The 26,503-nt window shown below is 41.8% G+C and overlaps 1 protein-coding gene across 1 annotated transcript; it reads left to right on the forward strand.

The window, feature by feature from the left end:
* The first annotated feature begins 1,510 nt into the window (after nt 1–1,510).
* Nucleotides 1,511–17,315, forward strand: LOC118791144 (amine oxidase [flavin-containing]-like). Its single transcript, XM_036548421.1, has 15 exons — nt 1,511–1,577; nt 3,244–3,338; nt 3,781–3,918; nt 4,858–4,962; nt 5,502–5,593; nt 5,856–5,997; nt 6,118–6,267; nt 6,982–7,141; nt 7,800–7,896; nt 9,545–9,598; nt 11,021–11,078; nt 15,441–15,538; nt 16,495–16,606; nt 16,742–16,804; nt 17,160–17,315. Exons 1-15 carry the CDS (start codon nt 1,511–1,513, stop codon nt 17,313–17,315), a joined length of 1,587 nt encoding a protein of 528 aa, XP_036404314.1.
* Nucleotides 17,316–26,503: the final 9,188 nt, after the last annotated feature.

The raw sequence follows: 26,503 nt of genomic DNA on the forward strand, positions 1-26,503 counted from the left end.
TGAAACACGTTTGTGTCTGTCTCTTGTGTGTCATCGCTGGTTTTGGCACCATGGGCCCACTGTTCAACCCGCCAGCAGGGGCTCCAGGAGGAGTAAAACCATCAGATCATTACCAAATGATTGGAAAAGGAGGGGTAGGAATGGATAGCATGTAAAATTGCAAGCTATGTACCTTGTTTTGGATAAGAGCATCTGCTTTGCAAATTTATTGCTGGAAGACATGTAATGTTGGAGGTCAATCACCAGCAGTCTGAAAAGTATTGATAGAATGAGCAGACCATCCAAGAGTTTTTGGAAAATAAGCAGTGGAATTAGCTGATCATTAATGAGCAGCTTGAAAAGGAGCAGCAGAATGAGTTGATAATTAATGAGGACCTTAAAAAGGGAGCAATGGAATGAGCACACAGTCTTCTTTCAATGGAAGACTATATCATGTGTCAAACTCTGCACATACAAATTATATGTATGACTGATAAATCGGAAAATGTTTGCGCATACACAAGAAATGAGCTACAGCTGAATGTTGAGCTTAATTATTCAAGTTCTGAGAAACAAAACCTGTGAGACTATTTAGAGATGTAAACTGACTGAGGTGTGCATAACTGCAAAGGGTGGAACTCTCTCATGTGAGTATACAGTGCTATTCCTGTTTCCCATTATCTCTTTGATTCTCAGAACAATCATTTATTTTACATAAATATACAGCAAATTAGAAATTAATACTTGTTGTTAATGTCATGTGGTTTCATATATATATATATATATATGCAGCTTTACCTTGTATTGTTGAGCAGTTGAAGGCTTTGCATTGATACTGTAAGGCTATAAGTTTTCTTTACTTACTGAAGCCTGCACTATGAAACATACCCTCAGTCCTCAGAAAGCTTCTGCAGCCACAGGGTGTTCTGCACTTCAGAGCTTTGTTTGAGGTTATTGACCATGACGCACCCACATACAATGTAAACACACATGTGTTAGCAACGTCGTTGCAGCTATGGAAACATGGGAGGTTGACATGACAGATCATATAATTTACAAGATCAGACAAACACAGTGCTGTATACTGGGAGAATGAGAGAAGAAAAACAGGTTGTACAAAATACCCTTTCCACTTGACCAGATCTTTTTTGGTCTGTAAATTCAGGTTTATAGCAAGAGAAAGATACTGGCCGTAACTGCTCACCAAAACCATATTCTAGCAGTTCTTTAGCAGTTCAACAGTTCAGTTAGAGCACTTCCTCTTTAACCACTGTAGTTGGAGCAATTAGCCCCTCCTCTCTAATGGCCTGCGTTCACACTGAGGTTACAGCAGTCACATTCCCCCCCCAACATAGTTAGACTGGTTATCTGGCTCCTCTTTAGGCCCTCCTGCTGTAGCGGGAGCGGTTAGCCCCTCCTCCCGTGGGGTCTGCCTTGCACTGCAGCAGCAGCTGGAAAAGCACATCCGCACACAAACCTGTGGCGCCTGACTGAGGTGGAGCCTGGTGTTCGCTGCTCTCTCCGAAACAACATGGACAAAACGCAGAAGCCCGAAGCCCCGAAGACCGATGTGATCATTCTTGGGGGTGGACTATCAGGTGAGACCAGGGTTTGGTTTGGTGGTTTAGAGCATTTAGGGCACTACTCCATTTCTCAAATCTAGTGTCATCTTAACATTAACTATTTTAACTACTTTACTGTTATATATAAAGCTGTTTTTATTTTTTGTTTTAGGATTGTTGTGTGCTTTATTTAGTCTGAATTTTTCCTCAAATAATGGGGTATTATTGCTTATCCCATCCTCTCTGTGTTTGAATTCATGAATGTACTGCATATGCTATACCTTATCTGCTCATTCAGCTTGTATTCTCTGTCCAGCCCTCATGTATACGTGTATATGTAATTTAAAAAGATAAACTAGCTAAAAACTCAAGCAGTCATTGTGCTCAGTTTGTCAGCATTGTGTTTGTCAATGAGACACACCCATCAAGCAGAGGACACTGACATGATTAAAAGTGTTCTGCAGAAGGATCCACAGGTGGTGTTTAAAAAAGTCAACACCTGAGCCATCTGTCAAGCTCTTGATCATGTGCCGCAGATAAAACTGTTTCACAATGTAAAATTATATATATAATTTTTTTGTGTTTTTGTCATTTGGTTCATTCAGCTAATGTTTCTGGAAATTGCTTACTGGCAGTCATAGGAGTCTGTAATGGTCAAACAGTGATCTGTGTTTTTGTGCTTGGTAAATTTTACCATGTTAGAGTATGGACTGTGAGGAAACCAGAGAGTCAGGTACATTGTACCTGAGGTCCAGAATATTCTCATAGTGCAGCTCATTTGTGGCTGAAGGAGTGAAAAAAAAATGTTTGAATATATCATTAAATATGTGTGTATACAAAATTATAATTTCAAAAGCTCTGTAGTTACTGCAGATCATGAACACACATTTTTATATGTACACGTAGATAGTTCTAAGAATTTTGTCTTTGGTTGTTGGTGTTCATTGGTCTCTACAAGTGTTTTATTAGGACATGTTTAACAGTTATAAAAATGGGAGGGCTATAATATTGACCTGGAACCGGGGTCAGACAAGACAAAACCCCAGATCAGCACCAGGGAGAGCTCCCGAGAACACTCAGATCAGACGAACACCCACGATGAAGGCAGAGAAACAGGCGTGCAAGACACCCCTGTCCTAGTTCTCAGTTTGGGCAGATGAGAGACTGAACCCTAAATAACATGCTATAAAACCTTCCTCCAGAACGTCTCCCTCCAAGTTGTCATAGGAACAAGGCTGCCCGGTTTTTTAATCTCGCACCCTCTCTACATTCTCACTGAGTCACGGAGGCATTGTTTTCTGAGTGAAAAAGTAATTTCCTGAGAGCTGGGTCTTCATTATGGCCTCAATGAACAGTATCTGAGCGCCGCTCACGTTCACTCCAACGGAGTCAGCCAAGCTGATGCAGAAAAGGAAGATATTGGAAAGAAGGAACCGATGGAGCCAGGAGGCTTTATCAGGAAGGTGATTCATGAGTTATGTAGCTGATTATGCGAAAAAGATAAAGACACAACCATGCACAGTGTGCTTTATTAAATGTCAAATTAAGGCAGATTAAGGTAGGTTATATGATGCAAATTTTATGCCGTGCAGAGTTGGTGGGTGTGTTGAAATAGCCCTCCTTTTTGCAGCGTTTATTTTATTTCTGCATACATGCAGCAATTTCTGAGGTAATTTTGTCAGTAACACTTGTTGCTCTGTAGGTCTGAGCGCAGCCAAGCTGCTAAAGGAGTCGGGTTTGTCTGTGGTGGTGCTGGAAGCTCGGGATCGGGTGGGGGGACGGACCTTCACCGTGACCGTGAGTGTGTCTGTATTTCCCGTTTTGAAGATCATTTTAGGAGCACCGCTGTAAAGCCCCACTGGATAGCACATTAACGGAACTGTGAACCTCTCCCATTTGCTCCACAATCAGTCTGTGGCTATTTCCCCTGATCATAGTTTCAGAATGGCAAAACATAATATACAGCAAATAAATCATGATTTATATCAGCAGCCACTTCTTTGATGAGCTCATGATGATTGTTGTGGCATTGCATCTTAGTGTGTACTGTTGTAATGTTCCAGTATCAGTCACCATAGCTCTGTGCTATAGTTCAGTGCTGTTGCTAATGGGTATATCCTTACTATCCATCCTTATTTTTTGTATTTGTTTGCATGTATCTAAAATGAATCAATGAATGCTGTGAAACAAAGTTTACCATCAAGGTCTCAAGTATTCAGTTCTGTTCTACTTTTCAAAGGGTCCTAAATTCAAGTATGTTGACCTTGGAGGTGCATATATTGGCCCAACCCAGAATGGCATCCTCAGACTTGCGAGAGAACTGGGGGTGAAGACTTACTTAGTGAATGAAAAGGAACGTCTTGTCCATTACAGGAAGGTAGGCTCTAACGCTAACATGTTTTCCAGCACTCTTTTCCAGCGTAATAAACATTACTTTCACAGTAATGATTACAGGGGCTATTGCACTTATCACCAAGGACCTGGATTGATGCTGACACTGGCCCTGTCTCATCTGTCACTTTACAAAATGTAATTTGAATAACACATCCGCAACATGCAGCTTCTTCCCACACTATAGGCCAGAACACCAGCATCCTCCGTAAACATAGACCCCTCCTCACTGCAACTCACCCATTGTAAACCCACACGCTGTGTGCACTTTCATTTAAAGCTTTTGTGCCAGTGTGTGTTCCCACAATGAAGCTGGGCCTCTTTGTTTACCCTGGCAGATTCAATGTTGTCAGACGTAATTGCCGGCCTCACTTGTTATCAAAGTTTGTATCTCACCGCTGTAATCCGTTGCTATGGATACCCATGGGTCCGGAAAGCCCGTAGGCAAACTGTCATCTTAATTCAGATGCACTGCTCCGTGGTAGAAGAGCTAGAGGGAGGGAGAGCTGCTTGATGTAAAGGTCAGACTTAATCTGGACTGATGCTGATGTCAAAACTTTGGGGAGAAACTTAGCATATAGAGAAATGTAGCATATCTTTTGCTCCTTTGGTGCTGACAGAGGGTTCCCGTGAGACTTATCATCGCTTTTACTTGTTCCCATGTATAACTGAAGTTACTGTCACTTTTCATCTCTCAGACCAGAACTTTACTTTTATATCTGAATGAACATCTGCATTTTTTTCCTGTAACTTTAAAGAGTAGTCCAGCATGCAGTTCTGTTAGCCACAGTACAGGAAAATTTATTTATAATATAACCTAAATGAAGACAGGGTTTGCAAGCAGTTTCCAGGGAAACTCTTCCTGTGTGAGCTGCAGTGTGACCTTGACCTGTGACCTCTGACAGCTTGGCCTTTTGTTTCACAGGGTAAAACGTACCCCTTCCACGGAACTTTCCCACCCGCATGGAACCCCCTTGTGTACCTGGACTATAATAACCTGTGGAGGACCATTGACCGCATGGGGAGGGAGGTGGGAATGACAAAATTATATCACAGCACATCCTGTTACATTTACATTGCATTTGCTCAGCAGATGCTCTTATTAACAGAGTAATAGCTTATGTGCTATCCATTTACATGCCATCCATATATACTGCAGAATATTTATTCAGCAAGTTCAGGTTAAGCACCTTGCCCAGAGGTACAGTGAGAATTAAACTGGAAAACCTAAGGTTAGGAACATCACTACCCATGGAAGCATTCACAGAACGGCAGAATTTTTTCTGCTTTGAATTCAAATTGTTGATTATTTCTGACAGTTCGCAGCGGAAATGATTCCATACACCTGAGGATAGAAATATTGAGTTAGTTGAATATTAATTTGCTTAGACTTATTGCATTTGCAATCTTGTCATTTATCAGGCGCTCTCAATGAATGCAAATTACAAATTGTGAGTGCATATTGCTCATTCATATACAGTAATCATAGCACTACCTGTGTTTGATAAATTACCTAAGATTAGGATAATTCTGGTTTTTAAACTCTTTGTTATTGTGTTTCCCCTGCAGATCCCCGCTGATGCACCATGGTCCAGCCCACATGCTGAGCAGTGGGACAACATGACCATGAGAGATTTCATTGACAATGTCTGTTGGACAAGGTCAGTGGTCACTTTCTCGCAGGTGTATCCTTTCTGTCAATTCTATAACTAATGGAACACGTCTAATGTTTCGAATGCATTGTGAAGGCATCTCTGTAAATTTCTGTAAGTTAAATCAAACTCCAAACAGAACATGTTCACTTTAGTTGTGTCCTTGAAACACCATACATGTGTTCGTGGAGAAATGGATGAAGCGTGGAAACTACTGAAATGTTGGTTTGAGGAGTGATGCGCCATTGCTGTGTGTGTTTAAATGTCAAAGGGTGGCAAAGGACTTCGCCAGGCTGTTTGTCAATGTGAACGTGACATCAGAGCCTCATGAGGTGTCGGCGCTGTGGTTTCTGTGGTACGTGAAGCAGTGTGGAGGAGTACGAAGGATTTTTTCCACCTCGAATGGGGGACAGGTGAGGGGTGCTTGGTGTCCATTTTAATTACGGTACATATCTCCCCATCTATATCTATTCGCTAAATAAGGTTGCTGTTTTTATTTATACATTGTCTTTTTAATTTTGTTTTGGTTTCAGGAGAGGAAGTTCGTGGGCGGGTCTGGGCAGATCAGCGAACGAATAGCAGAACAACTGAAGGGCAGGATTAAGCTGAACCAGCCAGTAGTTCGGCTCTCTCAGAATGATCGGGAAGTTTCTGTAGAGACGATAACTGGAGACAGATATCAGGTGCGTTCTGAGTTCTTGTGGTATTGTACTATAAGTTCTTTAAGCACAGTACACCATATGTAGTGCATCATTCTGCAACACACTGTCCTTTTCGTGTCTATATGAAGGTCTTAAACAGAAAGCCATAGAGAGCAATTTTTATCAGTGCCTCTGACTGCCTGTTCCCTGTTGAAGTAATCCCCTTCTTGTCCTTCTCATTAATTGACTTTAAATTTCAACATTCAATGTTAAAGGAGCCATGGTATAAGTGTACCAAAACTACTTTATGCTGATTGAGTCAATGTAAACATACCAGATGTGGGGTAGTGACCATTACATTGACTGCAGTGTGGAGTAGCAGTAAGTAGCAGGTCTAGTAACTGAAAGTTTACTGGTTGGCTTCCCCACTGGGGCACTGCTGTTGAACCCTTGGGCAAGGTACTTAACCCACAACAGCGTCATTAAATATCCAGTTGTATAAATGGATAAAATTGTAACCTATGTAAGTTGCTCTGGATAAGAATGTCTGCTAAATGATAATAATGTAATGTAATTACAGTTACTCCATTGTGGTGTATTCCCACAGACCCTAACAGCTCACTGTAGTCCTTACCACACAGATGGTGTATCAGAAATATGACAAATCCATCTATTGCTTGAATTGCAGCACTGTTTTAAACTTGCAGGCGAAATAGTCAAACCTGACTCCCTTTTTGTTCCACTTTGCGCCTCCAGGGGGCGTACGCCATCAGCGCAATTCCTCCGGGGCTCACCATGAACATCCATTACGAGCCAGAGCTGCCTCCAGTCAGGAACCAGCTGATCCAGAGAGTGCCCATGGGCTCCATCATCAAGTGCATGATGTACTACAGATCAGCATTTTGGCGGGAGAAAGGTGAATAATGACTGAAATTGGTGTCCAAATACCATGCCTTTGAGCTCCTGTTCATTTCACTGTACTATGCCTGCTGCCTGTTTCACACAGTTATGCAGAAAATGTACCTCCACTTTGCCCTTAAGTGTGGTTTGTTGTATACCCTGAGGATTTAAGTCAGGTTAAAATAGGGGCAGCAGTATGGTCATCTGCTCTGCTTTTATCGTAGATTTTCTTTATACGGACCAGATAGTCAGCTCTGTGAGAGTTGCACTGAGTACTCTGTCTCTGCCATTATTGACACTACAAGGACTCTGATTTGCTGACTTGTTATAAACATACTTGAATTGGAGCGTGATCTAAAACAGAACATCCATAAAAAGCCATGGGAACACACATAGTACAATAACCTCCTGGTACCACCCAGATCCTGGAGCTGAATATCTGGTCACAATAGAATATCTTTGCTGTCACTGTGGAGTTACTTCCACACAATGCTATTATCATCTGCTGTGTCGCTGTTTTATGCAAAGCATGATTTTGGCAGATATTTTTGTAGCCCGTGTGGTGTAGATTATGCTCTGCTGAGGCATTTCACACAGATTTTTACTCCTTTGCAGATTCTCACTGTGCTATTATGAAAAGAGAATTGTTGTGCGCCATTTTCTTTTTCGAGCAGGCTACTGCGGTACAATGATGATTGAGGACGAGGACTCTCCCATTTCTATGACACTGGATGACACCAAGCCCGATGGGTCCTGTCCCTGCATTATGGGGTAAATATTGCACACTACACTTCATTCAAATTCACACATCCTTTTAAATGGGGTTGATGGACTGTTTGGTTGCTTTGTTTCACATAGTTGCATAGTTTCCCAGTACGCAGCGGTTGGACGGCTGCTTGTTCTTGATTAATCAGTTCATTACAGTTTGTGGGGATCACAGTGATTGAAACTCCCTACTGTCTTTGCACAGTGGGGAAAATTGATTTAATTCATTACTCCAGGCTAGCTCTGATGGTAACTTGAATGAATATTTGCTGTATTAGCTGTCATGCTGTCAGTAGAGGATCCTGCAACAGGGAGCAGGAACAATTATGCTTCTTATGTCCTTAAGTTAATTCTCTTCAAAGTTCATTCCACTTAAATGTTCACTTCTGAAATGCTTCTTCTTCAGCAGGGTGTGGGATGAGCACACAAGTGGTGCAGTGTGGGGGGCGGGCTGCAAAGCACAGGGGGACCCCAAAGCACAGGATGACCTTCAGCATTGTTAATGGATGTTGAATTTATTGAAAATTTCAATTGAAATTGAAAATTGAAATTAACCTATTGTGACTATAAACCATGAAGGACCTATCAACATCATTAGAAAAACTGAGAGTCCAACCTGAATTTTGCAGGGATGGTGGACAAGATGACATGGCATGCCACTGTGCCTGTTGCAAAATTTGAGAGACAACCTTTACATTGTGAGACATTGACATTAGAAAGCTTTGATGGTTGACTCTGTAGGTAGCTAGGATAATATCACCAGTGGACATGATGTAGTCTCTGGGTCAGTAAGAGCTGTGCCACTGTGCACAGAGCCTAGGCTCAGAGCTCACGCTATGTAGGCTGCCTCACTGTATTTATATGTCATAACCATTAACTGCCCTCAGGTGTAGTCTAAGTCGGTACATGTGCAGTCTATATCCACTCATGCGCAATCTAAGGCCTTTCAGGGGTAATTTACATACAGGGGATACTATAGTTATTTTATCATTGCTGTGTAAGAACACAGTAATTACAGAACTTGTTCTGGATTTGGGTTTTTCTTGACTGTTAGTCCAGCTGCAAGCATTTCAAACTTTTTATTTAGAAATCTCTGACATCAAACCCTTCTATTCCATTTTGACCAGTTATTTGTCAACATATTGTAATAACAGAATGCAGATTTTTTTTTTTTCATGTGTAGGTGATGGTTTTCGTTGTGGGTTAGGGTTATGGTCAGAGAAACGTTTCGGCTGAAGGTTATAGCTAGGATGAGGGTAAAGGGTCAGGCTACTGAAATAACATCATATCATATAAATACATGCATTGCCAACTCATCTTGACATGAGACAAAGCAGAACAGGAATACCTCTATATGCTGCTGCTCTTCACCTAACATAAAGTGGGGAACATGGCTGTAACTTTAACAATGATTTATACATTTTTCTTGTATGAAACGGACTCATAGTAATCATCACAAGAGGAACACTTTGCTATGAAACAAAAGGGGTGGAGTGGGTCTTCTGAGGTAAAATACCACACTGCAAAACAAGACTGACAGGCAGGTGGGAAATGAATCATTCCACAAGGGGGCAGGAGAGATCTACATTTCCTTCAGAGTTAAACTTTTAACTTTTTTTTTCTCTTCTTACTCTGATCATGCTTTCTGCTTTAGGTTTATTTTGGCAAGGAAAGCCAGAGAGCTCATTGATCTGACCAGAGATGAGAGGTATGTGTCATTGATTTTATTAAGTATTTATGCAGTTCTTTTTGTTTTCATTTTTGTGTTGTACAAGCCCAATATGCTCATTTATGTTTGTATCTATATAAATGGAGGGGGGTGTAGCTAAACTCCTGCGTACTTCTCCATGGCCTTGAACAGGCCAGTAGCTCATCCAGGAGTTTTGTAGTTTGTAAAACAGCCTGAAATGTCCCTCTGCACTTTTAAAAGTGCATTTATTGAGACAAAATGTCACAGGTGATAGTGGTTGAATATATTTTATTTCTTGAACATTTCTCAATGCTTGTAAAAAGGATTCATGGTGTTCCTCCTGCTATTGGCCTGACAGCGGATGGTACAGTTAAATATACAATTCTGTGGTGGGTGAAATATAAAATAACTCATGTTATAAGGATAATTGCTCTTGTAGCGAAGGACGAGAGCAGTCACCCCACCCGGCCTCAAACCTGGGTCTATGGGGTACCAACGTGCAACTTTGACCGTGACGCCAAAGAGCCAGGCTCACTGGTATGGTCATCAGAGCCCATACTCAACCATAGTGGCGGCACTCTGTCACTGCCCTCCCCTTCAGGAAGCGCATCCATGCGCTTCACACACCATGGTGTACCTCACACATTCCCCTGCTGTACTTCTCCCATCCCAGGGTGCCCCACTCACTGGTGCTTCACCCATCTCTGGAGTCCCTCACACATCGGGGTCAACCGAACCTGGGGGTCCCTCATACAGCTCACACACTGGGCATACCTCCGATGGCCTTGTGGCCAGTCATCCCAATTCCAACACTTCTGTAGCAAAGGGCAAGAGCAGTCACCCCACCCGGCCTTGAACCCGGGTCTACGGGATACCAAACATGCGACTTTGACTGCGACGCCAAAGAGCCAGGCTCGTTGGTATGGCAGTCAGAGCGCATACTCAACCGTAGTGACAGCACTTCGTCACAGCTCTGAAGGCAGATTGTTTCAAAGAGTAATCAGTGTTAAATAAAGCAATTTCCTTCCTCTTGGGATGTTCTGAAATGGCTGCATCCCAAATTGTAAACCTGCCTCTAAACACCCAATCCACTGGCTGTTTCTCTGTCACCATGGCCAGCATAGTTACATTCACAGAAGCTAAAGGGGAAATGGGCAGCTCTCTTTTGGAACACACTTTAGTTTGTGAATTATGTTATCCATACCTGCCACATCACATCTCGGCTTCATTTGCAACTGATCTTTCACATGTGGTGTTTCACAGGTGGATCAAGTAGGCAAGAGGGGAACTTTGCATCCAGCCAATATTGCAATGGAATAGAACAGCGCAACAGAACAAAGGCTATTTGTGACACTTACAGAAACTGCTGAGTTGGATGTATTGTATATGTGCATTACAGAATATTGAACATTGAAATAAAAACAGTCTCTCTCGGTTTAGGAAGCAGCGAATCTGCCAGATATATGCAAAAGTGCTGGGCACTCCAGAGGCTCTTCAGGTGAGTACCAACTGCGTTATTTCATACTATTCCAGCCTTTTCTCAAACACAGTGCACTCTGCTTATATGACGATTTTGATAGTATCAACTGCATATAGTGATCAAAAACACTGGTACAGAATCATTTCCTGTGCTCATTTGGAATTCATACATTTGGAATTTCTCTTTTAAGACTACTACTTATGAGAATCAGATTGTCTTGGATGGATAAGATTCTCATAAGCGGACTGCACTGTGACACCTCTTTCACTTACATATTTAGCATGAGAGATTTTGAACAGCAGCAAAAAACCCTACTGCAGTCACTATCAGGTCATTTTTCAACACAATGGAACACATCAATACAACATTGTGGAGAGATGTTAGGGATGGAACAGAGCCATGTTCAGCCAACAGTAACAACAACCTACATCAAGCTATTGGTGTATATGCGGGGAGCCCAGTAATACTTCAGTCCTCCAATGTCCTCCAGGATATTTGCTCAAACAGGCCTTGTTGCACAGTCAGTTTGAATTTTTTTCAACTGTCACATATGCAAATATTATGACATATACTATGACGTGTATCTTGCCATCAGGGGCTTGTAGGGCACTCTGGAAAAGAGCATCCACCATATGAGCCCATAATTGGAATGGCAGGTGTGCTAGTTCTCCTAGCTCCTGCATGCTGCCCGTATCTATACAGTACTGAAAGTCAAGCCCTTGGGGGTTTCCTATAGAAACAACCGCAACGACCACAAAGGTCTGTGTCAGGACTCAGGCACGGACTCAGACGCGGACCACAAGTGCTCCAATTCCAGGCGTTTATTAGCAGAATCGTCAAACAAGCCGGCAGTCCAAAAACAGGCAGGGTCAAAATACCAGGTAGGCAGTCCAAGGGGAAAAACAAGGATCAAAAACAGAAACAGGCAGGGTCAAACCTTGAAGGCAGGCAGATCAGGCAATCAGGACAGGAGGGCAGGCAAAAAAACGTAGTCAAGGAACAGGCGAGGCAAAAACCAGCAAAATCCAAACAGGGTAAACAGGCGGGAAACGAGACAGGCAGAAACACTGAAACGATCTGGCAAACAACACAGAGACACGCAGTGTAGATATAGGGCTGGGCTGATTAAGTGATGGGAAGCAGGTGTGCAGGCAGGCGGGTGGAGACAATCAGGTGGGCGGAGACAGGGCGGAGAGCGGGGCAGGGCTAGAACACAAGGAAAACAAAGGCACATGGACTGGGAAAAACAAAAACACAACAGCTAGGGGGCGGGAGCCCTGACAGTCTCAGTCTTAATTAGCATATAGTTTTGTAAAACCGAAACTCATCTAAACATACAGGATTCAGGTACATGCTAGTAGTTGTTTAATAGTAGAATTGCTTCTCTACCTGATTTGGTTTGTGGTTCTCTGAAATCAAACCTGAGAAAATAGAGTCCTTGGATGGTGCGGAATGAAAGAAATCTTCACCGAGAGGCTAGAATGACACTCATTCTCCTTGGAGAAGGTGTACATACAGCATTACTGTGGATTGTTAAAGCGTTAGCACGTGAAATACTTATGTCGTAATAGTAACTATAGCTATGGACATTGGAATATGAACCCAGTAGGTATTTGAGGTATTCCCAGTAGATTGAATGGAAAAGAGTCCTCAGAGTTACAATTTGGTTATATACACTATATCACTGATTCTCAATCCTGGTCCTGGGGCCCCCCTGCTCTGCATGTTTTCCATCTTTCCCTGCTCTACCTACCTGACTGAACTCATCAGTGGCACTTTTGATTACCTGAGCACACCTGATTTATTCAAGAGCATGTTAGTCATTTCAATCAGGTGTGTTTGGAGCAAAGATAGATAGAAGATATGCAGGACAGGGGGCCTCCAGGAGTAGGATTGAGAAACACTGCACTATATGGACAAAAGTATTTGGCCACACCTGTTTTCATGGCCGTGGGAAGTAGGGGTGCTGCAGGTGCTGCAGCACCCCCTGTTGTAAAAGGAAGACATCACAGGCACAGTACTCTCCGCCAGATAAAAGTCTTAAAACATTTAAAATAATTCTGTTGTTATTTACCTAAGAATTTAATGCTTGAGGAAATTTTGAGAAATAATTAGCAATACTGAATAATTATTAATTATTAATATAATGCCGAGCATCATGGTCAACAGACGTAGCCTAGTCATCCGGACAAACGCTTAACGTGAAAAGCCTTAACGTGGCTTAATGTTCCAAGACAGCGATCAATGATCCCCAAATTTCTCTGGGACATCTCTTGTCATAAACACTTCCACCTGTCAAAAAAAATCAAAACCTAAATCCTATGAGTATGGACGTTATCTTACATTAAGCGTTTTCCTCTCCATTGACCCCCACTATAAGGAAAAGGCTTAACATGTCTTAATGTTCCAAAATAGAGTCTAATGATCACCAAATTTGGGATCCTGTGGGAAAAACTTCAATGAAAACGTCAGTGTTTATATGAAACCCATTGGGTCGTCGTATTGGTTCTTGAATGTCATGATCAGAAACGTGTTAGAGAAGTGTAGTCCTGATACATCGCTGTTTTGGTCCATAATGCTATGTTAAGCTTTTTCCTTATAATGGGGGTGTAGTGAAGGGTGAGAGCAGTCATCCCACCTGACCTCAAACCCAGGTCTACAGGGTACCAACCATGCCACGTTGACCACAACGCCAAAGAGCCAGGCTCGCTGGTATGGCAGTCAGAGTGCATACTCAACCGTAGTGACGGCACTCCATCACACTGCCCTCCCCTTCGGGAAGCGCACAAATGTGCTTCACACACCATGGCGTCCCTCACACATTCTCCTGCCGTACTTCTCCCATCCCAGGGTGCCCCACTCACTGGTGCTTCACCCATCTCTGGGGTCCCTCACACCGTGCTTCACCCATCTCTGGGGTCCCTCACACACCGGGGTCAACCAAACCTGGGGGTCCCTCGTACGGCTCACACACTGGGCACGCCTCCGTTGGCCTCGCAGCCAGCCATCCCACTGCTGACACCATTTGTAGCGAAGGGGGGGTGACTGCTCTCGCCCTTCGCTACAGGGGGTCAATGGAGAAGAAACGGCTTAAGGCAGGATAATGACCCCTTTCATTGGATTTCAGTTTTGCTTTTTTGATAGGAGGTAGTTTATGACATGTGAGATGTCAGACAAATTTGGTGGTTACTGATCGCTGTTTTGGGACATTAAGCCACGTTAAGCTTTTTCCTTACAATGGGTGTCAATGGAGAGGAAAACGCTTAAGGTGAGACAACGATCATACTCCTAGGATTTCGGTTTTGATTTTTGACAGGAGGAAGTGTTTCTGACAAGAGATGTTGGAGAGAAATTTGGTGATCATTGATTGCAGTTTTGAGACATTAAGTCACGTTAAGCATTTTAGAATGTCCCTAGTCATCTAGTAGCCCATAATGTTGCATCATTCAAGGTAGCTATCACAATGGCACAGAAATGAATTTTGGATTTCTTTGGTAAACCACCAACTTCTAAAAACAGCACAACGGAAGACCAGAGGAGCCAGGAAAGCATCCCGATGCTGACCTGTGTTGTTGTGCTGTTAAAATATTGTGCATATGTGGATATGTTCTTGTCCGCTGTGCGCGACAGCCTTTTGGACCTGTTTAACTATGTCTTGGCTATTTGTATGTTCTTGTCTGCTGTGTGCAACAGGGTCTGGAAGTTGCAAGGCTGGCATGTTCATATTATAGTAGCATATGTTATATTAGAATGTGACGTTATGAATGGAATTTTCACCAAAAAAGCTTTCACTCAGACTCGTTAAATAAAAATTTATTTATGTGTATGAAGTAGCCTATAGCATATTCATCACGAATGCTAATCTTAACAACTCCCTGCGCCTCCTACTACAGCACCCCTAACTTAAAATGTTTTCCCACAGCCCTGCCTTTTTTTCAGGGTTTGGGCTAGGCCCCTTATCTCCAGTGAAGGCCAATCTTAATGCTTCAGCATACCAAGACATTTTGGACAATGCTATGCTTCCAACTTTGTGGCAACAGTTTGGGGAAGGCCCTTTTCTATTCCAACATGACTGTGCCCCAGTGCACAAAGCAAGGACTATAAAGACATGGTTTGATGAGTTCGGTGTGGAAGAACTTGACCGGCCCACACAGAGCCCTGACCTCAACCCCATCGAGCACCTTTGGGATGAACTGGAACAGAGATTGCGAGCCAGGCCTTCTCGTCCAACATCAGTGCCTGACCTCATAAATGCTCTACAGAATGAATGGGCACAAATGAAGCAGATTTTTGGTGCCAAGCCTATGAGCTACACTGCATGTCTTCAGGTGCTCAAAGACACACGTGATAAAAACATGAATATCCTTGTATGTCCTGCAGCCCGTGCACTATGAGGAGAAGGACTGGTGTGGAGAGCAGTACTCTGGAGGCTGCTACACAGCCTATTATCCCCCGGGAACCTTTCGGCAATTCAGCAGGTACATTACAGAGCCACTGTAACACACACTGGCCTTCACACCACCCACAACCATCAATTAGCCAATCAACACTTACGTATAAGCCACAGCCCACCCATTCACCAACTGCACACTAATCAACAATCACATATAACCCACCCACTCATCAACCAGTTAATTAATACTCACACATAACTTGCAACATATCCATGCATCTACCAGTTAATACTCAGGTATAACCCATAACCCACCAACTAACCCATTCATCAACCAACCAATCAACACTCACAATCCACAACACATCCAGTCACCCACTCAACAACCAGCCAACCACCAACCAAGTAATAAACACTCACCTATAACCCACAATCCACCCACTAACCAGCTGCCTACCAAACAGCAACCAACCAATCAACAGTTACATAACTCACAACATACCCACTCATGAACCAGTTTTTACTCACATATAACCCAGCAACCACCCACCCACCCACTCGCCACTCACCAACCAATCAACATTCACATATAACTTACAATAGCAGTCCAGTCTGTTCATTATTACTTGTGCATTTATATCTTTGGCTTCATGTGGGATTTACAAAAATGGCAGCTGTTGCTCACAAGCAAATTGTCAGCTCTCTGTTTTCCTTTTTATCATTTCAATTTATCTCTTTGTGATATGATACACCTAATTATGTATAAACAAAAGGGGGTGGATGTAACCGTTACAAGCGGACACAGTGGGTGTCTCTGTTTCCAAAGCTTGGTTTCATTTCATAAAACTGTTTGGATTTCATTATTCACACACTTCTTATTAAAGGTGTTGTGCTTCCTCTAAAAAGTACATGCAGCTTTTAATCCTGGTTTATCTGAAAACGGTCTGGGTCTCCCTGGACTCCTACTGCTTTGGACGCACCCTTGAAGCCTTCATCCAGGTGACTGCTAAGAAGGGTTCTGTTTTGGTCTTTGTGCCTTAGAGTCCTGAGAGAGCCAGTCGGCAGGCTGTTCTTCGCCGGCACAGAGACGGCCACAAAATGGAGCGGGTACATGGATGGCGCGGTGCAGGCAGGAGAGAGGGCAGCCAGGGAGGTAACTACACACTTTCACCATTTCATCAGAGAAAAACGCATAAGTATGCAAGTAAACAAAAAAAATCTGTTCTGATAAATAGTGATGAATGTGGATCACAGCAGGTCCCCTTTTTCTCTTCCCCATGTCTGTCAGGTGCTGCATGCCATGGGCCGAATTCCCGCCTCGGAAATCTGGAAGCAGGACACTGAGTCGCAGGTAGTGTGCCAGAGACAGGTGGGATGCAGCCACATGTCCAAGGCCCAGTGGAGACTCATCATGGCATAGATGTACAGCTGTCCCTCTCTTTCCTCCTGGCCTCATTAGATGGGCTTTTCTGGTATTTTGGGAAAAGCAAAGTCAAGGCAAAAGGAGGACTCTTAGTGATGAGAGAATATCCATAGAATATCTTTGCTGTATTCATGGGAGACACTTGTGGGCCTACATGGTGCTTATGTTAAAAGTATCATTATCTGTGAGAATATCATATAACACACTGCATGTTGTCGATGGGAACAGCTCCCAGACTTCATGTTGTTACTTGACTCCATCCTGCTCCTTGTTCTTTGTCCAGGAAGTGCCGTCTCAACCAATCACAGTCAGCTTCGCTGAGGAGTGGCTGCCTTCCGTCCCCGCTTTCCTGTCGATGCTTGGAGTCTCCACTGTCCTAATCACTGCTGTGGGAGTGGCCTTGCTTAAACCAAACATGCGAGTGCATCTCTTTCAGTGAGTTTAGCCATACACCAGGCATGGGCCTCAGCAAATCTGTTAACTTGACCAACTAGCACTGACACCCAGTTCTGTTCTTTATCCAGGGAAACAGCCATTCATTACCAAAGAACCCATCTGTCCTCTGGCAACTAATGAAACACATAAGTGCAGATAATGGCACGACTTTGCCATAGAGCTAGCATTGCTAAGTATTCACAAAGTATTCAAAAAGATGGCACTCGAATGGTCAAGTGACACAAGTCTTATTATCCCAATCTTAAGAGAAGCACAGAGCCCTCAGCCCACACGCCAGTATAATTTGACCACATGAAGATAACTGTGAAGGTGCTGTATTTGTGTATTCAGCAGTGACAGCGAAGTCCTGTTATTGAAGTCATTGTGTCAAAAGTTGTGCCAATTTAGACCACAGATCTTTACAATCTTTACAGGGTTCATTACAGTTCCATGTTGACTTGCTATGATTGGTTGGAATCCTCCTATATCTAAGACACATCTCAGCAGGCCTTGTGCCTTTGCAAAAGCACAGAGATGTGTTGTGACACTCCACACAAACCTTTGAGTGTCAGGGCTTGGGAAAAGGGAAGCTAAAAGCAAAGCCTTAAACTGCTGTCGCAGGATGGTGAAAGCACATGCCAGAAAACCTCATGTCAGTAATGCTGGACCTCTTTGTTACTCCACCTCCCTTCAGTTCCACACGCAGAACCTCTCTGCCTAGTTCCCATAACGTTTTATTAATCTGTGTGCCTGTTTTGTATGGCGACTGCATTACACTGATTTAATACTTGATTTGTTACATTTTTTTTTCATAAGTGCTACTGATTGGAATACAGCATTTTAACCATTTAGGAAGTAGCAAGCACAATATTTCATGTAGATTTTATATTATTCCAACCCACTTTGTTCTGCATTAGGGCACAAGAGAAGATCATGATGTTTCCTGATATGAAACAGGGTAGGGTTCTGTTTGCCCATTCCTGTAACACAACCTTTTTATGTTTAAGCCGTGACTGTTAAGGATCATTATACTTACTATGAAGAATTAATGTTCCCAAGTTTACTCCTTGACATGATAAAATGCTTGTTTTTGCTTCTCTAAATGTTGTGTGGTGCTGACAGTAAGTTTGTTAATTTGTTGTCCATCAGCATGAACCCTAGTATTGCATTGTAAAAAAACTAGGTATTTGTGACTGTGTGGTTATGGAATGTCATTTGGTAATCATTCTGTATCATTACAGTGTAATAACTGTGATATCCCATATATGAATGAACACTGCCTTTGTGGCCTTACTAATTTTGGGCACATAGATAATGTTGTGTCTGTTCTTTTTCAAAGAGTTGTCATTTGATTGTGGTTAATATATATGTAATAGTCTACTGTTAATTTACTGTTATTAATCAAAATATACACAGAGCCAAACTGAATAATCAGTGTTTATTGAGAACCCATGAACTGTCTGCCTGCCCGTTTGATTTGTAGTGGTGTCACATTGATGGTAGACTGTGTTCGACATCTTGAGCGCTTGAGTGACGTGTGACTAAAGCAAGGTGTCTGAGATCATTACACAGCTGTCTCTTCTCAGTGGAAACAGGTTCTGTTGTGTCAGTGTTGCAAAACAAATCAATAAGAATGGGTGGCATGCAACAGGATTGTGATGTATCTACCTGTGTATGGGTATCTTAACCTGGGCACATCATTATTAATGTTATAGGACTCGTGTGATATGTGCTGTTACCCTTGGATCGTCATGAACAGCTTGTAGCTGAATTCGATGTCAATTACAGTGACTGTGCCTGCCCTATCTCAGGCTTCTGAGAAACATTCCACCAGTAGATTCTTCCTCGATGCTAAGTTACAGCTAGCACACTCCTAACAGTCATACACATGAGGGTCCATTCCAGTTCTACTGCATGATGATGTCTGTACGTTTACATGTATGTCAAATCAGTTATCTCAATTAAACTTTCCCCAAAGGAAAAAGAGCTGTTCTCCTTCCATTTCACCACCAGCCTCTTTAGGAAGCACAAAATGGGAGTGAAATGGAGAGCCAGGGAGAAGAGTGTGTCAGCGAGGGGGTAGGATCTGACCAGCACCAGATTGCCCACTCTCAGTTTCAATGCTATATTTCATAAAAGCTTCACCACATTGAATATAATGCTTTTTGCTGGTTTCATTAACTGGTTACATGGATCTGATGTGAAATAAGCTGAATTACAAGCTGAAAATGGAAAGAAAATGATTCTCAGACATTTAACAAATTGACAATGAAACAAGTAAACAGTTTTGGGGGAAAGGTAAAGGCTCTCCTTCACAACCACTCCATGTCATGATTGGGTAAGGGAAGCAAGACACAGCCTTGAAGAGGTGGGTCTTCAGTCTATGGAGGTACTTGACCAGGGGCTCCACTGTCCTGACTGCTGTGGGAAGCTCATTCCACCACACTGTAGGGTGAAAATACATGAATGTGATATGAATATGCAGCGCCATGATGATGGTGTTATGATTGACAAACAGATGATTTGGAAGCAAGGGCTTTGCAGCATAACTCCCCGGCCTCTGGCTAAGCTGCTCTACTGCACTGTTATAAACACTTTAAGACTCTGTAGGAAAAGTTTCTGATCTCATGATGAATGTGTGTGAATTAAACCTCACCCTTTTTTCTTCAGTATATAACTCCAACACTGGCAGATAAAACCATTTTTACAGTAAAATAGTGTCACAAGTCTAGAATCATAAAGTTTCAAACCACTGTGCATTGGTTTATGCTACAGTCTTTTAGTTCTTCAGGGGATTATTTGTTATTGACTAAATACACAAAAACTACAATACATATCATTAAAGTTTTTAAATAAAAATAAACATCCTGCTTCTTTATTTCTTGTCTGTTTCTGCCTGCATTTTCATAGGATGACACTGATACAAATAAATGCAGATGACTAAATTTATTTGCAAAAACAGGGTGACAAAAAGGTCATCTCTTTTCATCCTCTTGGATTTACTTTTTAGTCAGTAAATCTCTTGTAGGGTCATGCTGCTTTTGTGAGATGTTATTTGTGAGGGCAGCTACTGTTACTTACTTTTACTCCCTGTGTATCCCAAAGCCTCCTTCAGTTCTATGTTTGATACTGAAGCATGTTCCTTCCCGCCAGAAGATGTTGCTGTTGATCCTCATTTCCTCATGCACACTTGGTGCATCTTTACTACCAACAATCCCTCTGGTCACATGATGGAGGAATTAATCTCAGAGGGGCCTGCTTGGGTTTTCTGTATGCAAGTGGCTTGGTTGTGTTTAATTTGCTGCTGTTCAGGGGTCCATATGAGTGCTGCTTTGAAAGGCTGAACCCAAGCTTTTTTAAGTTCACTATGCATTCACTCACATGTCACAGAGAAATGACAAAACTCCAAGGTAAATTTATGATGTTGGCCGATGTAGAACTGGCCACTACAGGGTTCCTATCACAGAGCATGCTATTCGTCAAGGCTCTTCAGATGCAAGGACTGTATTTCATGTTTCTGTGTGTGTATATATGTATGAATGTGTGTCCAAATGTATGTGTGTATGGTTATATGTATGGAAGGTTTCTGTGAAGAATTAAAAACACAATGCTGATTAGCATAATAGTGATTAGTATAAAGAACCTTTTAAGAGATTATTATTATTATTATTATTATTATTATTATTGTTATTGTTATTATTATTATTATTATTATTATTATTAATAATAATAATAATAATAATAAATGTCCTACAATAACAGAATTACTGTCATTAACACAACATTATGATCGTTATCATTACAAACAGAAGGCCTACAAGGTTTCTATGAAGCTGGTACAATTTAACCATAAATTAAATCCAAATATTGCAACATTTGGCATATATACCTAAACACTTTAATATACAAACATTAACATGTGAGACTAGCAATGAAATATATGTATACAAAGTTATTTTTACTGTATAAAGAAACTCACTTGGTAATTAACGGGTACCGGATTTTATACACCATAAGCAAGCCGGAAACCAAGCAACCTCGCCACACTGGATAGCAATGCAACTTGCAGAGCTAACCAATAATGTTTTCAAGAATTCAGAACAGGCACATTTACTCAAAGGCTATGCATAAACTGTACATGGATTGTAGAAACAGATTAGAGGTCTGATGGTCATTTGGTGTTTCTAAAATGGAATATTTTAGACTCATAAAATATATAAAAACAAATCTGTAGGGCCATGAGTTTTTATGCATGCTTTTTCATCTTCCACCCACACGCTCACATCAAGGCAACATTTCAATCTATATACTGATCAATTTTTTTATTTTCTTATTTGATAGTGACACATCTTGGCTCATTGTGGAATATAGCAACCAAATGCAATGCATTTGAATAGTTTGGCTGAGGCTAGTTTCTGACTGTTGAGACTAATCACAGGCATCACTGATGTTTCCCCCACTCCAAGCACCCACATACAGCCTTTGAAACAGATGCAGGTGCACGTTTCACCTGCAAAAAATCTAACCAGATATTACGTTTTTTTACACATAAGACACTACCCTTTTCCCCTGGTCTCTGCTAATGAGTTCTGCTCTCTGTTGCAAAGTGCCTCCGAAGACCACTCTAATCTCTGCGCTCATGAAAATTCTTGAGGAGGGAGCAGACAGGAACATATTTTGATTGATGTTTGGTGGATTCTGCATATATTAACAGACAGAATTAGAGCCAGTAAATATTCAGAAGCACATTCGTGCTCCAGAATATATTTATTTCAACAGAAGGGCCTAAATTTCAGATGTAAAATGCAGAGTGCAAGACACTGTCAGTCAGTAGGATGGCTGATACATGTACTGTATAACCCTGGAAAACACTAGACATGGTGAGCTATCTTAAAGCGTTATCCAATATAATACAGCCTTATACATCATACGTGGTCATTCCTATCATCATTCTAGGCTGTGAATGGCCTCCCCCACCCCCCCAAGAAAGGGGCTTACTTGTCTCGCTGTGCAGAAAACTGGGCAAAGATGTGAACTCTAGAAAATGTCAGTGTCATAAAGGATAGAGTGTGGAGGAAAAAGGCTGATCATTAAGGCGTTAGAGCAAAATATAAAATAATGGGGCTGGAGCAAAGTCTGTAATTGCTCTTGTCAGGTAGTGATCAGGATTTCAGCCTTAACTTCAAAATAATTGGGGCAGACGTATTGCAAACCGAAGCTGCAGTGTCAAAGATCAGACTGAAGGCATTTGTCATTTCTGGTATTTCGATTTTTGAGGATATTATACCGTGCCCCTGAGGAACCTTTAAAACCTGTGGGACACTTTAACCAAGAGAAGGAAGAACTTTCTCCAACAAATGCATAAAAACACTGTCTTGGTATTACTAACCTGGGAAGCCACTGTAGTATGTTTAACTCCACAGCAAAGTCCTGTTAGATATTAAGCTTGGCACAAAATAGAGAGTTAAAAGGAGGGTCTTGTTAATGTGTCCATGCAGGGGTGTCCAACTAAAGCTTCAGTCAACTGAGCTCGCCCTCTGAAATGAAGATGAACTAAGGATTTTCAAATCCATGCTATTGTTTGTAATCTTCTCTGTGCGACCCTACAGTGTATGCGCAGGAAAGTTCTGCATCTGCCAATCTTTCCTACAAGTGATTCAGTATAACTGTGGAATTCCTTCTGTAAACAACATGGCACATCTAGGTCAGGATGTTGACATTTCCCATACTGTGCATACACGTTTGCTGTCAGGAGCAAAGACAGCAATTGTGGGTTAGGTACCTTGCCCAAGGGTATAACAGCAGTCCCCAAGCAGAGAATTGTAATGTTCACCCTGACTTTGGAATCATGCTCAGCACCCTCTGCACTCACACAAGAACAACAAAGAACAACAAGTGCCATCCTCAAACAGTGTCCCATGATGCACAACTGTAGAAGGTGTACCACCAAACTGAGGACAAGAGCAAGCCCCGCTGACATCATCGTGACAAATTCACTGACACCCAATGAGCTGCTAGATGGGGTTATTGCCCACTGAGGGTTGGCGAACCCTGTCCACGGTAACCCACCTAACCATGAAGGTACAAGGCCAGCTCTGCTGTGGACTCATTCACGACAAAGCCAGGGGGCAATTTATAAAACGCTCTTACGCACAGATTTGATCTCAGAATGTGCATATGCTCAAATCCAGGGCAAAGTTCAGATTTAAATACACTCTTTGACGTGGAAAAGTACTTATCTCCACCTCAGGTGTCCGGAAAGAATTTATTTTATCAGACAAATCTGAAACTTACCGGTCACGTTTCAGTAACAGTCTATATGTAACAAATGCAAATATAATGTACACCTAGGTTGACGAAAGAATGACAATGACGTCAAATCAGTTTGACTATTTAATGAACTGTAACGATTAAGCAAAACGAACAGTAACGATTGAGCAAAACCTCAACATTAGCTGCTAAAATGTAGCCTAGGTTACGTTTTTATGAGCATTATTACCGGACATTTTGACCAGCAAGTTTTTAATTTATCGTTTTTTTTATAAATTTTACCAGGCAAAAACCGGTAATTACTGGCTAACAGAAAGCCTGGCGCCAACATGTCATCTGCTGCCTAATTGTTTCCTCATTATTGTTATTATTATTATTATTAGTAGTAGTAGTAGGCCCTAGTAGTAATAGATGCTGTTGTAGTTGTATTGCCAGATTGAACACATTGCTTACGCTATACATAATGGTTTGCACAATAAAGTTATCAATAAATTAAAACAACATAAGCTAGGCTACTTGTGGAAAACAAAAAAAAAACACACTGGTTTTCCAAAACTACCCCTATTAGCATAATTGACACATCCTTGAAGGAAATTTATTTAATATACATAGGCCTATTATGGTTCCACACATGTAAAACATTTCAGTCAATCTATAGGCTATGAAATGTCCAATAATGCAGTGGTTTGCAAGAGGAAGGATGACAGCATTGGCACTTCTCGAAGATATCTCCAACCGACGGCAGACATCTTTGCGCATGATGATGAGCGGCTGATAAGCAGGTACCGTTTGCCGAGAGTTACGCTATTAGAGCTTTGTGCTCTTACTTGGTTTTACTGGTAACGCCACTAGAAAGGCTCCCAAACAGTGCCCCTGCACGCATCTGCACCTCCGCCAACAGGACCTAGATTTCAGCCTCGCTAATTTTTTATTTATTTTTTTTTTCTTGTAGCTTGCTATTATCAAGTAGAGAATTTGGGTTTTGATTCGAGCTTCTTTAAATGCTAATGTAATTAATTAGGGGCGTTTACAAGGCCGAGATCTAAAACCATTCAACTGCGCACAATTTCAAGATCATTTGTGATTTATAGATTTCACATCTGGGAGAGTGGCGGACGCATGTTTTTTTGTGCGTACGTTCATTTTCTCTGAATCACACATACGCACATTTCAGAAATGATCTTAGATCTAAGATCGTTTCTAAGCAAATTTTTTATAAATGAGGCCCCAGATCTGAACTCTGGTCAGGCTATGGGGGTGAGTATTCCCCCAAAAAAGCTCCTTAACTGGTTGATCCACTTGGAAACCTGATAAACGAACCAAAGGGGAACCAAGCCCCATAAAATATCAGAGATCAGTAGGTGCATAGTTGCACACATTCACGAAGATCAGAAACACTGCACAGCGGCCATAACAGAAGTATCATTGCAAGACCTGTGCCATGCAGTCCTGCCTTTTATCCTTCCTTCCACTGGCTGTGTCAGTTGTGGGAGACAGCCGCGCTCCCTTTAACACATAGGCTGCAGATTAACAGCAGACATTTAACTTCAGCACCTTACACAAACTGACCATAGAGTGTAGCTGCAGTACATACACACACACTGAAGATGTGACATGTAATGAATGCAATGAATGGCAGCGAATCAACCGACGCTGTTTACAGCAGTACGGGAGGGGGGGATGATGTGGAAATGAAGGGCGTGAAGAATCCTTAACCTCATGTGCACCTCTCTCTGAGTAGGGATTGTTACTATGGTAACGTGGTCACATCAGCAAACGACTATCAGTTATGAATTCTGACCGTGGGATACCATGAAGAAGGTATTACAAAACAGGCTTTCCACATCAAAAAAAAAGACATGCTGAGGCTCCCCCTTGGGTGACTACACAACATTAATGTGTAGGTTATTTTATGAATGAGTTTTGGAACCCTAATATTTCATTTTCTCCATATTTTATTATATGGGGATAGAAATTAACTCTGGAACAATATACCAAGAGACAAGTATGTTATTTTTAGAATTTGTATTTATATTTTTCTTGTATTCAAAACTGGATTTGTTGTGGAATATGCAAAGCTTTCAATATTATTCAACATCTATTGCACCCCACATTAGTTTCCATTCTTAGGAAATACTTCACTTTTGCGTTTGCTAATGAACCGGAATTAGATTTGACCTGGTACTCATTTTAACAATGATACCAAGGTCCTTCCTCAAGATCACTCATTTCAACAACATTTCCAATGGTTAATTATTACAAACAGTCTCTTGTCTAAAGATGGATTTTAACTAGCAAAGTAAAGCTCTGTCTAGAACCATCCAGTTTTTGATTGTGCACTTGAGAAAACACGCACAACCGAAGCAAACAATGCTAAGTGCACTGCAAGCTTCCGAGACGACAAGAGTTCTTCACATTCTTCGTGCAGTGAAAGCACAGACATTCTCTACATTGCCCAGATATTCCACTTGGTGTACTTCATACTGAATGTTCTGTCTCTCCCATCTTTGAGGCTAACTGTGTTCTAATTTGCTGGTTTCTTGTGAATATTCTTGAGGTGGATGTGGTCAAAAACAGATCATGCATAGGAATGCAGACAGCACTGAAATCTTCTGGACAGAAGGAAGAAGCAACACAAAGTATCACAGCTGCACAGTACTGTCTGGGCAGCGGGCAGAATGTAGGTTATGACTGAGATAAAATTATCACAGGTAGCTTACACAGGTAGTCCTTTGGACAGAGGAATGATTACATTTATCCAGGATATATGCTAAACTATATGGACAAAAGTATTTGGCCACACCTGTTTCATTAAAGTATATGTATTTGAATACAGTGTCATTACAGTGGAATGGTGTCAGTGCTCCGCCCCCTTAGCTGTGGTGTTTTTGTTTTTCCTGCCCATGTGCTTTTGTTTTCCTT

This window comes from Megalops cyprinoides, chromosome 16 (assembly GCF_013368585.1).
Source record: "Megalops cyprinoides isolate fMegCyp1 chromosome 16, fMegCyp1.pri, whole genome shotgun sequence".
Taxonomy (NCBI): domain Eukaryota; kingdom Metazoa; phylum Chordata; class Actinopteri; order Elopiformes; family Megalopidae; genus Megalops; species Megalops cyprinoides.

Bases quoted from the DNA above. Each gene is read 5' to 3' on its own strand.
- LOC118791144 (XM_036548421.1), top strand. From the start codon at position 1,511: ATGGACAAAACGCAGAAGCCCGAAGCCCCGAAGACCGATGTGATCATT. The intron at 5,998-6,117 runs GTGAGGGGTGCT...TTTTGGTTTCAG, and splicing joins CCACCTCGAATGGGGGACAG to GAGAGGAAGTTCGTGGGCGG. The intron at 7,142-7,799 runs GTGAATAATGAC...TTTTTCGAGCAG, and splicing joins AGCATTTTGGCGGGAGAAAG to GCTACTGCGGTACAATGATG.